The sequence below is a fragment of the Geotrypetes seraphini genome, chromosome 1 (genome assembly GCF_902459505.1).
Source record: "Geotrypetes seraphini chromosome 1, aGeoSer1.1, whole genome shotgun sequence".
Taxonomy (NCBI): domain Eukaryota; kingdom Metazoa; phylum Chordata; class Amphibia; order Gymnophiona; family Dermophiidae; genus Geotrypetes; species Geotrypetes seraphini.
In genome coordinates, this window is record NC_047084.1 from 308984404 (window position 1) to 309000019 (window position 15616).

The following is a 15616-nucleotide window of genomic DNA, read 5'->3' on the forward strand; positions in this document are numbered from 1 at the left end:
TTTGCAGTATAGAAAAATAAAGTTATTATTATTATTATTAAAATTGGAACTAAATTTAAAAAAAATGCACAATTTCTGGTTGAGGCAAGATGAGTGTTTAGAATATGAGGTATAACTACTCTGTTATCGTTCAGTGATCTTAATAATCGCCTAGGTGCATAGAATAAAAATAACTCCCTCTTTTACGAAACTGTGCTAGTAGTTTCTAGCGTGGGGAGCCACACTGAATGGCATGTACTGCTCCTAATGCTCACAGGAATTCAATGAGTATCGGAGCAGTGCGGGCCATTCAGCGCGGCTTCCCGTGCTAGAAACTGCTATTGCAGTTTCATAAAAGAAGGCCTAAGTTAGAAAGATATAATGGTTGTAACTCAAATAATACTCTATATGCTAATATCAAAATCTTAAATTTGATCCTAAATTCCAATGGTAACCAGTGGAATTTCAAATACAAAGGAGTCACATGATCACAAATATGTGCATGGCCTAACAACCAAATTGCAGCATTTTCTACTGTTTGTAAGCGCTTTAATTGACCTGCTGTTATTCCTGCATATACTAAATTGCCGTAATCCAATTTAGATAGTACAAAAGCATGAATTAAGGTATGTAACGATTTCTCATCCAGAAAATCTCAAATAGCTCTACTGTGTCTTAACGCCCCAAATCTTTTAGCAACTACGGACGAGGCCTGTTCTTCAAAATTCAAATGACAATCAATTATAATTTCCAAATACTTAAAGCTATTTACCATCTTTATACAGTAATTATCTAATGAGAAGTCTAATTGAGGCAATGCCTTATCTCCTGAGATACAGCATGCTACTTTTTTTTTGACATATTTAATACTAATTTATGTTCTCCCAACCATTCTTCTATCTTTTTTTAAACCGTCTAAAAGTGGACCTAAATCTAATGTTAAAGGAGATAATTTGTAGGCCAATAGAATGTCGTCTGCATAAATAGATGTACTAATTCCCAATTATGCACTATAGTTATAGAATATTGTCAATTATGTGCCTGACTGACACCAGTTAGTTGTGTGCATTTACAGCTGCCATTGAGCTAGCATATGTGCTTGTGGCTAGAGGCCGACCAAAACTGCTTTTTATGGTTTATAGACAACGGCGCAAAAGACAAAAGCACGCGCCAATAATTGAGCACAGCGCGCGCCGCCGCGCCGCTCTAAATTACAGTTTTTAGGGGCTCCGACGGGGGTTTTTGTTGGGGAACCCCCCAGTTTACTTAATAGACATCGCGCCGGCGTTATGGGGGGTTTGGGGGGTTGTAACACTGCACATTTTACTGTAAACTGAACTTTTCCCTAAAAACAGGGAAAAAGAGAAGTTTTCAGTAAAATGTGGGGGGTTACAACCCCCCACAACGCGGTGCGATGTCTACTATGCCCCCCCCCCCCCGTCGGAGCACTAAAAACAGTAATTTAGAGCGGTACGGCGGTGCGCGCTGCGCTCATTTGTGTGGGCGCGCCTTTGTCCCGGCGCGCTTTTGACCTGACACCGCTTTTTATCAGTTTCAGCCAAAGCCGAAACTGCCACCAAAATTTATCACCTGGTTTCAGCCAAACACGAAAACTAAAGATTGGTTGTGTGAATGTGAACTAATGAGGCCCACTAGGGACTGTTAAAGCTTGCAGTCAGTAGCCTCCAGTCTCAGGAACTGTAAGTACAGTCTGACAACTGGGAGATTCATTTTAACAAGGACTTCTCAACAAGTCTGGCACGTTTAGGTTCCCGAGTCAATGTGGCATGCAGAAGCTAGATTCTATGAGAGAGGGACCGGCAATGATTGTTTTCAAATACAAGTATTGGTCAGCTTATAGTATTAGTAGGGAAATGATATTACAATGAAATGAAGTTTATATATTAAAAATAATTTGAGAAATGTACTGGTCTTGATTGTAATCTTTCAGAGAGCATACAGTCCTCATATTCAGTGACATTAATATGCTTTTTTTTATTCTGGAATGTGCATCAGGCTGGTATAATGTTTGCAGTGTAGACTGGTGTCTGGACTCCTTACCTATTTTAGTAAGAATCTATCAGCCTCTTTTACAAAGCCACAAGGCAAAAGCCCTGAAGCCTTTTAAATCTCTTTGGGCTTCGGGGCTGTTAGCGCAGCCGCTAGCACAGATTTATAAAAGAGGCCGTATATCTTGCTTGTCTTTTAATCAGTTTTATAACTAAATACAAAACAGGAAACATCCCAATGCTACTTTCTCTTGCTATTTGTTCACAGTTTGGGTACTTATAAAAAGCTGATAATCGTGATTTTTTTTACACACATTTTCCCAAAGTTCCTGTCAAAAGAATATTGCTCTGAAAAATTACAATCAAAAGCAATACGTTTCTCAAATTATTTCTTAATATATAAATTTCATTTCATTATAATAATCATTTCCCTGTTAATACTATAAGCTGACCAATGCTAGTACTTGAAAATAATCACTGCAGGTTCCTTTCTCATAGAATCTAGCTTCTGAACACCACAAATTTGATAAAAATACTGCATCTTCATTATATCCATCAGAGCCTGGAAATTCTTAGAATCACTCAGCCAGAACCAGCCTGAATATATCTACTATAATAAAATGCTAAGCGCGCATGCACACTCTTACCGGCGTGTTCCCTGATCTGTAGGTCCGTAGTTGGCAGAGTGCACATGCGCGAGTCTCCAGGACTGTATTCTGCACCTGTGCTGTGCCAATTGCGGGGTTTAAAAGCTGCGGCGTCGCCTCATCTCACGAGCCGCACCAAGGGTTCCACGCTGGCGGAGATCATGAGAGGAGCTGCTGCGGTACCTGTAAACTTTTTTTTAAAAAAATTTCGGAACGCGATAAAGAAGAGGACTCCAGCCGCGAACCGCCTTGGCACCTTTAAACTTAAAAAAAAAAATTCGGCACAAGCAGACAAGACTGCAGGAAGGGAAGGGGGGCTGACAAAGAAGAGGACTCCAGCTGCGAGCCGCAAGGAAGAAGCTGGGCCTGCCTGCCTGCAGCGAACGCTATAAGGGAAGGGGGGGAGGGGCCATGGATCAGGCTAGACTGCTGGAAGGGAAGGGAGAGGAGCCGAACGGAGCAGCCAGATTGCAGCAGGCCAGAATGCGGGGGAGGGGTCGAATGGAGCAGGCCAGATTGCAGTAAGAGAATGGAAAGGGGGGGGAATGCTGCTACTGCTGCACAGGGACCTGGAGGGGAAGGCAAATACCGCTGCTGCTGCACAAGGAAGTAGGGGGGGGAAGGGAAATTGTTGCTGCTCCACAGGGAAGCTGGGTGGAAATGCTGCTGCACAGGGAAATGGAGGGAAAGAATAAAAGACAGACAGCAGGAGGGAGGAAGACAGACAGAAAGGAAGAAAGACACAGGCAGGGAGAGGGACAGAAAGACAGACAGAGAAAGGGGGCCAAGGAGAGAGAGAGAGAGACAGCAGGAGAGAGAGACAGAAAGAAAGAAAGACAGACAGACATATATTCTAGCACCTGTTAATGTAACGGGCTTAAAGACTAGTTATATATATTCCGAGCCAGAATATATATAGGGCTCCTTTTACTAAGGTGCGTTAGGGCATTAATGCGTGGAATAGCGTGTGCTGAATTGCCGCAAGCGCTAGACCTTAACGCCAGCATTGAGCTGGCGTTAGTTCTAGCTGCGTAGCACTCGGTAATATCCTGCGTGCGCTAAAAATGCTAGTGCACCTTAGTAAAAGGAGCCCATAATAATTTAAATAATGAAAGGCCATATCCAAGCAAAACAGCCTGAACACGCATAAATCTCATCAAATAAAAACAAAAGCTACAGTTATTTTACAATGGATGATTTTGTATCACATTTGGAGTGACAGCTGATGTAATTTCTCCACAGAGAGGCTAATTCCTAAGGAGCTTATCATCCCAGATTTACAGACTTAAATTCCTAATAAACTTTTGTATCAAAAGCTTTTATTTAGCGCATTATACCCATGCCAACTCTACTCTCAAAATGGCTGCCCTTAACTCTTGCAACAGTCTCACAAGTTTGCTGCTAGAAGTCATGGCAGTCAGAGCCAGCGCTGGCAGGAGCCACTGGAGTTCACACTTGCCCTGACTACATCCCTAGACCACTAGGGATTATAAGATAGGTTTAAAGGGGGCACTTACAGGTGTGCAGGGGAGAGACAGCTCCTGTTCAAAGTGGAGGAAGGGAGAGAAGCAAACAGTATAAAGCACACATTTTCAGCATCTACCGAAAACACAGGGCTCCTTTTACAAAGTTGCGCTAGCGTTTTTTTAGCGTGCGCTACCTGAAAAACTACCGCCTGTGGTAGCGGCTAGCGTGCGCTATTCCGCGCGTTAAGGCCCTAACGCACCTTTGTAAAAGGAGCCCACAGTTTCAGACAAACTGAAACCATGGCCATAATCTTACTGTCAAAACTAAAAGTGGGCAGAAAAAGGATTTGGGGACAGTTTTGGCACTGTAACTGAGATTGAAATTCAGTGAGCTTCTACTTGCACCTAAAGTTAAATGCATAACTGAAGACTTACAAGTATTCAATAATGGCAATTACAAGTATAATTGACATTAAATAATTTGTAGTTAGGATCTGATTCTACGAGGTCTGTTCAAAAAGTTCCAGGACAGTTTGAATTGTGTGCCAACGGGAAGTTCTTTTGAGATGTGCTAGGCGACCTTGAGTAGCTTGAAACCTCATGAGTAACCTCCTTTTTTCCATTTGTTTATCTGTTTTCATCTCCAAGTTACAACAGTTTTGTGAAAGTGTATTTTTGTAATTGGCTATTTTTCATCATGTGCGACACAATGAGCAGCGCTACAGCGTGAAGTTCTGTTTTAAATTGGGTAAGACTGCTACAGAAACTTATGAAATGTTGAAAGTGGCTTATAGGGAACTTGTCATGAGTCATGAAACGTGTTTTGGATGCATCAAAATTCCCGACTTGGCCCCTGCTGACTTCTTCTTGTTTCCTAAACTTAAATCCATGGTGAAGGGAAAGCAGTTAGACACCGTTGAAGACATAAAGCAAAATTCGACGCAACAACATTTGGCGATTCGTGAAGATGCGTTTAAGGACTGTTTCCAGAAGTAGAAACGACATTGGGAAAAGTCTATACATAGGGAGGGGCACCCAATGGAATAACTTGTAAGATTGTTTAATAAATTTTTATAAAATCAGTCCTGGAACTTTTTGAACAGACCTCGTATATAGGTCACCTTAAACAATTGCCACCGACTAATATGAGCTCCAAAGCAGCCTCCTGCCACTCAGCTGTTCAGGCCAGGAAACTTTTTTTTTTAATAGGCATAGATGCTGTGTGTCTATTACGCATGCACAATATCTGCCCCATTAAAAAAAAGAAAAAAGCACCCCCCCCCCATGATGGCCCTCCCCGACGAACCAGCACTGGAAACTGATACCCTCCCTGCATCAGCAAAAATTGGCAGGAGAGATGGCCACTCCCTCCTGCCTTGCCTCCTCCCAAACAGCAGCAAAAATCTGCAGGAGGGATGCCTACTCCCCTCACATGAGAAAAATTGGCAGGAGGGTTGCCCACTTCCTCCTGCCAATGGAGGCCCCCCAGCGCCAGGTGCCACCCCCATGAACCACCCCTACCCCTCCTGCCATTTTTGCTGAAAAGGGGGGGGTTCTTGGTGCTGGTGCTGGTTCATCAAGGGATTGTTGGGGAGGGCCATCACCTGGGGGGGCTTTTTTAATGGGGCAAATATTGTGCGTATGTAATATGCACAACATCTGTGGCTATTAAATTAAAAAAAAAAAAGGGCTGATCTATGGTTAGACAAGTAAGAGACTGGTCTTGACCAGTCGCTTTTTTGGATTGCTAAAACCCTTGATTTTTGTGCATAGCCAAGCGGTGTTAGTGCATCAATTGCTTGGCTAGTTTGCATGGGGTTTTAGCTAATTTGTATGGCTGGATTTGAAAATGGGCGCTCGAGGTGAAAAACACGCGGTAAGCTGTTTTGTGCAGGTCGGCAAACTTATTTCCCAGACTGGCCAGGATCAGGGATGCTCTGGATGCAGCATTCACAGCCCCAGTGAGGAAAGTTCAGTCATTACACAACTGTGATACCTACAGGCCAGATTCAGGGTTAATGTAGGGCTCAAGAGAGCTGCATTCTGTCCCTGGCAAAAGGATTGTCTCTGTAAATGAATAACATTATTGCTGTAAATGAATAACATTATTGCTTTATATATAAAACTAGTGTTTAAGCCCGTTACATTAATGGGTGCTAGAGTAGATGTCTGTTTTTTTTTCTTTGTATCTCTCTCCTTGGACGCTGTCTGTCTGTCTGTCTATCATTCTTTCTGTCTGTCTGTCTCCCTGGCCCCCTGCCTGCCTGTATTTCTCTGTTGCGCCATGCCTGCCTGTCTCTCCGTGGCCCCCTTCTGTTTTCCCCCTCCTCCAAGAGCAAAGCATGATTGCTGTCTGCCCCCCAGCACACCCCTCCCCCCAAAGCAGCCCCCTTTCCCTCTCCCCCTGCCCCCTGTTGTGCCATGCCTGTTCTTACCTCCCCTCCCACCAGCACGAACCGCTGCCGCCGTTGCTGCCTTTTCTTACTCTCCCACCAGCACAAACTTCTGCCGCCGCTGCCGCTCCTCTTCAAAGCAGCCTGCTGAGGTTCGCCGGCCGGCTGTAGTGAACTTCGCAGGCTGCTCTTGATCGCGTCAGAGGGAACGTGCTACCGAGGTGGAGAGCGGCCTGCGAGGTTCACTATAGCCGGCCGGTGAACCTCAGCAGGAGTGGCAGCGGTTGGTGAGTGAGGGCGGGAGGGGAGTCGCTGGCGTGTTCCCTGTCTCCGTGTTCGAAAATGGAATTCGGCAGGGACCCAGACACCACGGTGGCAGGGAACACACCATCCTAAGTGCGCATGCACGCTTAGGGTTTTATTATAGAGGATACCTGTCAAAGCACTGCTCATATGTCAGTCCACTGCAACTCGTTTATCATCAGTTGTCGTAATACAATGCCAATACATTAGCTTCACAGTTCAATGAAGTGTTGTATTTGTATTTGTAATTTTTTTCACTCCTACATCCAGATGGCCCAAGTACAGCTTTCTCCCAGAAGTTTTCAGGAAGTGTCATCACCCCAAAGCTTTTTTGCCAGTGTGTTGTGACAGGGAGAAGAGAAAGACCAGGGGCAGGAAAGCTGTAAAATGGAAGCACACATGTACACTTCCCATTCGCTGTATTATAGCATGCCGTTCTCAGCTGTTGTGTGAAACCTTTAAAGAGAAGCCACATTTTTCACAGTCATGCAATATGCAGAAATTTGGCCCAAGGGGTGGATGAATAATGCTGTGAGGCTTAATTCCTTTACCACCTGGCACAGCTTCCAGACATGTCATTCCCCCTTTGGCCTGTAGAATCAATGGCATTCAGGCATCTCGCATCATAAAAATTAGATGCAAAGACATCAAGAAAAAAAGAGCAGTAACTTGATTGGCTGTAGTGTTAGTTCTGGGTTTGTAGCTACTCTCCAGGAGGAGCAAACTGGATGAAAAGAAATTTTAGCTTGAATAGTCATCACTACCCTAGAAGATTGATTCTTTCCTAGTAGAACCAGATCTACCTTTACCATATTTCCCTTATCAGATATCATGAAACGGTCTCTGTATAAAATTGCATGCTTATAAAATAATTTCATCTGCATTCAGGAATTATTTGTCACATCACAAGTTCTATAATAGTCTGTAAACCGGCTGATAATAAAAGGCATTTTCCTACCCCCTAACTATATTAGAACCTATGTTTGACTGTCTGTGGAAAAATATGATTAAAATTGTGGATCCAAAATGTTGAAAATGGCCAATTTTCATGTCATGGATCCAAATCAAAATTGAGTTAAAGTTTCACACTCCCCCCACCTCTTTATCAAATTGTGCTACTGAGCAACGTGAGCTAAATACCAAGCCGCCCATAGGATTAAAATGGGCGGCTTTGCATTTACCTTCCTTTCACTAAGCTGCGGTAGAGGTTTCTATTTGCGGCACGGCGTACTAAATGCTCTGATGCTTTGCTGACACTCATAGGAATTCTATGAGCATCGGAACATTTAGCACGCCAGACCGTGGTAGAAACCTCTACCGCGGCTTAGTAAACGAGGGCCTTAGCTCGCGCTGCTTGGCAGCGCAGCTTGATCAAAGGGAGGGTTATTGTTATGTATGATTTTCTAATTTGTGTAATAAAACTGCTTCTATTAAATATTTTTGAAGGGGCTGTTTCTGGTGACTTTAGCCTTGTTTCCCCAAAGATAGTTACATTTCTGCTGCTGAAAAAAAATTCAGTAAAATTGACAAAAAAGCCAAATTTGAGAGTACCACACAATAAGTGTTGCACAAACGGCAGCAAAATCTTACATCTCTTCTTCTAGGAGACTATGGTCTATTTTATCTCCATTTGGTTTTGGAGAGAGACAGGAGTCAGGCAGTGAGCAGTGTGAAATTATGCAGCTGCAAGGCTGCAGGCCCTCCAGAGTAGGATGTCTCATTTAGACTTTTCACAATGCGACTGAAGTGCTTATTTTCCTCCTCAAGAGACACAAACAGATGCAAACTTCTGTAAACACTTTAGAAATGAATTCAGTGAGTTTGGCCTCTCAGCTGCGCTCAATAGCTGACAGAAAAATGTCTAATTAGTGCAAGTGCAAATAATAGGGTCACTTGGATTCCTTCCATGCTATTCCAAGTCTACTTTTCCGAAGAACTCAAAGGCCCTTTTGTTTAGCAGGTCGTCCTCTCTCAGGCTTTTGTGCTCTAATCTACTACGGGTAGGAGAGGGGAAGAAAAATAGATTAGGCAATGTTCTGTGCTTCACTGTGTAACATGGTCTGGTGAATTACCAAAAGGAGGTTTTACAGGGCGCGTTACAGGTGCTTGTGGTGGCATTGCTCCATTGTAGTTAGCAAAGGCCATGCGTGCGCTGGGTGGGAAAATGAGGGAAGAGAGAAAATCTCTTTCAAGTGCCATCCTTCAATGGAAACAAGTGTCTGCTTTCAAAATGAAACACATATTTCAAATAGATTTCAGCACACTTGCATTTTCTTTTTCATAGAAACACAACTTCTTGAACTTTGCTAGTTTTATAGCTATTTATGGATTGCACAGTTTGGTAGTATTTATATGTTTTACTATATGGCAAGATTCATCTGAGAAAAGCTGCAGGTGGCAATTCTATAAAGGGCGCTAAATGTTAGGTGCCATAAACCTGAACGCTAAGGTTGCATTCTGTAATGACAAATGTGCACACCAAGACTGTTATGAAATTTTAGCCTAAGTTGACAATGACATGCTTAAATGTAGGTATGAATGCATATACTAGCTCTATGATGGATGTACATGTTTGAGACTAATGGCTCCTTTTACTAAAACTCTAGCGCACGCACAAAATTACCACACGATAAACCGCGCGGTACGCTTCTAGAATAACGCCAGCTCAATGCTGGCATGAAGGTCTAGCGTGCACTATTCCGCGCGTTAAGGTCCTAATGCACCTTTGTAAAAGGAGCCCTAAATGTGGCACCATATGCATGCAAATGGCAGTAATCTTTAAAACGCATGCTGGAGTGATCGGAATGGCCATGCTCCTCCCACATGAATGCCCTGCTTGCAGTTACACCTAGAGCATTTAGGTGCCAAGTTATGGGAGCAGCCTAGTGGTTAGTGCAGCAGCCTGAGAACCTGGCGAATTGGGTTTCATTCTTGCTACAGCTCCTTGTGACTCTGGACAAGTCACTTAACACTCTTTTGCCCTAGTACAAAATAAGTACCTGTATATAATATATAAAGCACTTTGATTGTGACCATGGAAAGGCAGCATACCAAGTCACATTCCCTTTCCCTTTTAAATGCACTTGCACACACACCTGCCATTTCACCACCATTTTGGCACCTAACTGCCGTTATAGCTTGTTGTATAACTTTTTTGATGCACCATATAGAATTCCAATGCAATAGGGATGGTATGCTGAACCAGAGGGTGATCCATCTGTGCTTGTGAGCATACTGCAGATGTCCATCAAAGCTTTCCAACTCCTACTCTTCCTCCTCCAGAGTCTCTGCTGCCCCATTAGTTATATCCATTAAAAATACATGATTAATTTAACTTGTCTCTTTGATATTTCTGGGTCATAGACTGTAAAGTCCACTGGTATTGTCCTAGGTTCCAAATACTGAGGTTGCCATCCAAGCTCACTCCAGCCTGTCCAACCATCCTGTTTGCAGGATATCTACCATAAAGTCCGGCCAGTAACATCCTCATGTCCCAGCCCAATCCTACACCAAATCATCACATATGGGACACGCATTGAATTTTAGTTGTTCCTCCTTTCTGCAGCTATTCCAATCTCTCTTCTTTTCTACCTTTCAAAGTCCTTAGATCAATGTAGTCTTGTTAAAATGTTTATTTTCTTATTTTTTCTTCTATTTCTATTTCTTACTTTTATTACTCAACTAATTGTTATTTTTCCAGGTACTTCAGTTAGATTGTGAGCCTTCGAGACAGTAAGGGAATTTCTAAGTACCTATTCTTTATTTATTTATCTTATTTTTATTGTATCCTTTAATGTATATTTCTCTGTAAACCTATATTACTTATCATTTTAATGCACACTATTGTCTATTTTCTGTAAGCCGCTTAGAATCCTAACGGAGTTTAGCGGTATATAAGAAATAAATTACATTACATTACATTACATTAGACCATTCTAACATTTGCAGATCCTTTTTCATGTTTTCCACTCCCTCCAGGATGTCCACTCTGTTACAAATCTTGGTATCATCCGTAAGTGAGCATGAAGGTGTGTCTCTGATCTGCTTCATTATTTATTTATTGTTTTGTGGTGTGTTTTGAGGTTTTGGCGCAGATTTTTTGCGCGGCTTAAAAGGACTGCTTTGCCTGTTTGGAGAGGAACAAACATTTAAGGCTACAGCTGACAGGTGCATCCTTCGGGGACCTGTACAGCCAGCCTACTGAAGATTTGTAGAGCTCAGGGTTCCAGGCCTTCAGTACTTGCTCGCTTCCTTGACTTGGGCAGGAGCTTGAGTGCAGGCTGTTAGGAATCAATAGCAACTATGTTGGATTTGAAAAGTTGCTCAAATGCTCAAAAATTTAGGAAGTTAATAAAAACTTATCTCTTTGACAAATTTCTCTGACCCCACTTCAACCTGATGTACTTCCAAAACACTTCCAGATAAACCTGACTAAACTTAGCATGCCAATGTAATTTTGAAAGTTCTGTAATGTCGCTGTCTGTATACAGTCTCTTCCCTTGTAAACCAGTTGTGTCAGAGAAGAAGCTTCTGCCCACACACACGCGACTGCAGGGTGGCACAGGCAGGCTTCACCGGCTTCAGTTTCTTTTTAAAGCACCGCGCCTTCCCTCCCTTAAGTTTCTTTACACCGCGAAGGTAAGGGGGAGGGAGGGAGATTCTCGGGCCGCTGAAGGGCGGTGAGGTGGCGAGAGGGAAGAGTGGATGCTGTGAGGGCGGTGAAGGGGATGGCGGGGATGGGGCGGTAAAGGGGACGGTGGTCCGGTGACAGGGCAGTTATGGGGACAGATTTTTTTTCCCCGTGTCATTCTCTACTCACAGAGTGTTGAGGCAGCAGCTCCAAGCACTGGGTCACTTCTCTCCTCTCCCCTCTTTCCCTGGTTATTCTAGGACTAATATGGCTGCTTGAATAAGTGTGCAAAAATGTCATTACCCCCCTCAGAAGGGGTAAGTTTAAGTGCTAAAGGAGAATGGAGGGGAGAGGGATGAGAGAATGTTTCTCCAAATCCAGTGAGGATTGTTTTCAGATTTGGTACATTCAGTCAGTGAGGCTTTTGGAAATGAAAAAGAATAAGCAAAATTGTATTCAGGTTTTCTTTTGTTTATAAAACCAAAGGAAATGAAACAGAAAATTTGTTTTAATAGAAAATGCATCATTATTGTAGTAAGTGTATTCAGAAAAAAAACATTCCTGGAGGTAATGAATGGAGTTAATCATGTCTTCCATATACAAAGTGTGAAAAATTACTTGGAAATCCAACCCAATATGGATTGCCGTATATGGTAATTAAGTACTGCTGTACTCACTACTCATGAGTGGACATTTATTCAGTGGTGGTTATTCTGCATAGGCAACATTCTCGTATTGCAAGCATAATTGAAACCATTAATTAAAATGTAAAGTGTATTCATACCTGTAGCTTTTTTCTTTGTGGTATTCATAGTAATGGTACATTTTAAAGTATGATCTTTTTCTTTTCATGGGTCTTTTGCATTTCTTGATGCGTAGGGCTTTTTTTCCCCTTCTGTTATTTTTAGATTTATTTGAAGACCTCCATCTCAGTCAGAGACTCTTCCACAGCAGCTGCTGTTATATTCCTCATTGACCGATTTCTATACTGGGTGGATGCTTCCAACAAACTCTTGCAGGTTGCCAAGGGCTTGCACAAGCTGTGGCCCACAACACCAATAGCGCCACAGGTGGTTATTCGCCAAGCTCGCATCTCGGTAAATTCAGGTGACGTAACCCTTCTTGTTGATCTTTCTCTGTTTCTTCAGCTCAGTTCCAATTAGGAACTACTTGACTTTGAAGAGGACACTTCGTGCTATTATAGGGATGACATTCCTATGAGCCCAGTACCATCTTTTCAAACCTATAACCAGCCTCCTCTTTACTAGCACAAAGAGCCTTGGATAAAGGGTTTCTGAGCCTAAGGAGGTAGGGAAAATTGTGAAAGGGTGTGGAAAACACTAATTGGAGCTTTTATTCCCTAACAAATATACCCTGCTGGTTTCAAACAGGGATATCTGAATTACTATACTTCTGATCAAGAGCCTTTAAAAAGCAGATTAGAATTTGACATTTTCTATGGCTGTTCCCCATCTCTTTTTCAGTAAGGCCACTTCACTGTATAAACAGTACAGCCAATGAACCACTGAAGCTGACTTGATATATTTTTAATGTCACTTGGATCCCATCTGAATGGTTTCAGAGTACTTTGTTACTCCTTCTAGACAGTTAACAGCAAAGCTAGCCAAACTTTGATTCACTGATTTGCTCGGTAACCAAAGGGTTTTATTTTAAATTGCTTTCTTGTGAAAAGAAAAGCAGATGTGCTCTGGAATCCACTGGTAAGAACTGTGAATTCTAGAGCACTTGTGGACCCTGGTAATGTGCCTGGTTTACATGTACTGTATACACAAATATCCTTGTTGAGACACTGAAGCAGTTCTGGATGCTACACTCAGCAGCACTCGGATATAGCTCTCATCTGAGGCAGTGAATTTTATACAGTTATAAAAATGTTTATCACAAACTGAAAAAGTTAAGGTCTACAGATTATACAGATTCTGATACAGGCGTTCCTACATCAAAACACGGTTCCATGTTGAATCATTTTATTCCTGGTGCTTTGGATTAAAGGCCAACTGAAACTGCTTTTTTTAGTTTTGGCTGAAACCAAAACTGCAGCCAAAACTTATCTCCTGGTTTCGATCAAAACTGAAACAAAAAAATTACATTTTGGTTGTATGAATGCGAATCAGTGAGGCTCACTGGAGATTGTCAGAACATGCTGTTGACAGCCCTCTGCTACACCCACAGATTATTCCCAGGAACTGCAAGCACAGGCTGACAGCTGGCAGATGCCATTTTAACAAATATTTCTCATTGCACATTTAGGTTCTCAAGTCAATGCGATGTTTCTAAATATCCTCTGAAACAGGATCCTTATGAGAACCAGGGGCATAGCCATGGGTGAGCCTGGCCCACCCAGCTTGATGGCAGTTCACACTTGATGGCTGGCATAAGGAAAGCAAGCTGGTCTCCCGATGTGGTCCTGCATCTCCCTCTCTCCCTCCATGAGCTTCTCAGCTGTTCAAAGGGTTGCCAGCAGCTACTGCAATTCCTTCACGCTGCCTTTGGCTGCCCCGCAAGCCGCCTTTCTGTCAGGTCGTGCTCCCTTTGATGCAACTTCCTACTTAGAACATGGCAAAAGGAAGGCTTCACAGTTAGCCACTGGCAGTGTGTAGAAATTGTTGCCCCTTTGAAGAGTGAAGCTCGCTAAGGGGGAGGGAGCGATATAGAACAGGATGTTGGGGAAACTTTGGACCATGGGAGGGAGGAAGGGAATAGAGAATTGTTGGACTACTGAGCTGCCACCTAAGTGACCCATCGCTTAAAGACCAACCTAAACTGCATGCTGTTTTATGTTCCCCCAACAAGTGGACATGGGCAAAGGACAATCTATATGACACGCTGTACAGGAACTCTATCTCCACCCCTTACAACTTGATACTGGGAGACATCAACCTTCACTTAGAGAACACATCATACCCCCAAATAAGACTTGGCCTCATACCACGTTAGCGTCTAGTGCACGTGGCAATTTAGTGCATGCTATTCCGCGCTGTTAATGCCGTAACGCAGCTTAGTAAAAGGAGCCCTAAGTAAGCTACGCTCAATCAGAAACTATTTCCACGAATCCCACTTTAGAATAATAGTCCAAATGTTAGTGCTGAGCATCGTGGACTATTGCAATATAATATACCTAAAATACTCCCTGCACTTGCTCAAATGTCTGCAATCAGCTTAAAACACTGCGTAACCAAACACTATAAGCAACTACACTGGCTACCCATCCAAACCTGAATCCAGGTCAAATTTGCCTGCATACTCTACAAAGTGCTAAACAGACTAGCCTTGACATCTGATTCAGAGGTTCTCCCTAACCATTCCCTAATGGGAAACCTGAAACAAAAACCTTTCTGCCTTTCCAACCATCACAGGACAAAAAAAAGAGGAAAATACATGGAAAAACTAATGGCCTAACGAGCATTGCGGACCTGGAAAGATATCTCCCAACAAAGTACACACAAAGACCCCTACTTAACTTTCAGGTGCCAGCTAAAAACTCATCTATTCAAGACATGGATCATTCAAAGAGGAGGATAACCCAACAACCATAATATAATAGCCTTCGCTCACCTAAATCTTGCTTTCTATCAAATTGTAACTCCCCATCTTTCTTTAAACATACCACTAACAATGTATAGTTCCCAGTTAATGTACCGGCTCTCTTATTGTAAACCACTTTGACATTCATGGCTTTAGGAGTCTATAAATAAAGTATTATTATAATTACTAAAAAAGGGGAAAAGGAGTCCTGACTCTAGTCTACACTATAGGTATTATCAGTTGCATAGCAAGGAAAGTTTGCACTAGGGCCAGAGGCGCCTGGCATCACCACACTATGTGCTCCATGCTCTCCCTCAGCATTGCTGTGCTGTGCACCCCTCCATGCATCCTTCCACATGGCCCTCCCCCCCCTTACCTCTTCAAATCTTCACTGGCTGCAAGCAGCATCTCTTACCTACTGCTCATGCCAGCCTCATCCTTCCCACTGATGTCACTGCCTGGTCCCCACAAAGAGAAAGTGATATGAAAGGGAGGGACAAGGCCAGCGTGAGCAGTGGGTAAGAGATGCTGCTGATAGACGGCAAAGATTTGAAGAGGTATGGGGTGGGGAGGGGGGAGAAGAGGAGAGGTGCTGGTGCCCTTGCCAAGGTGGCGCCCAGAGCAATCTGCCTCCTCCACATCA

The 15616-nt window shown here is 43.0% G+C and overlaps 1 protein-coding gene across 4 annotated transcripts in view; it reads left to right on the forward strand.

The window, feature by feature from the left end:
* ALPK1 (alpha kinase 1) overlaps window positions 1-15616 on the forward strand; it is a 224032-nt gene that overhangs the window by 145176 nt on the left and 63240 nt on the right. For all 4 annotated transcript variants that reach the window (XM_033955611.1, XM_033955603.1, XM_033955584.1 and 1 more), the window contains exon 4: window positions 12336-12534. In XM_033955611.1, coding sequence (XP_033811502.1) covers window positions 12336-12534 — 199 coding nt within the window. The remainder of the gene's footprint in view (window positions 1-12335; window positions 12535-15616) is intronic.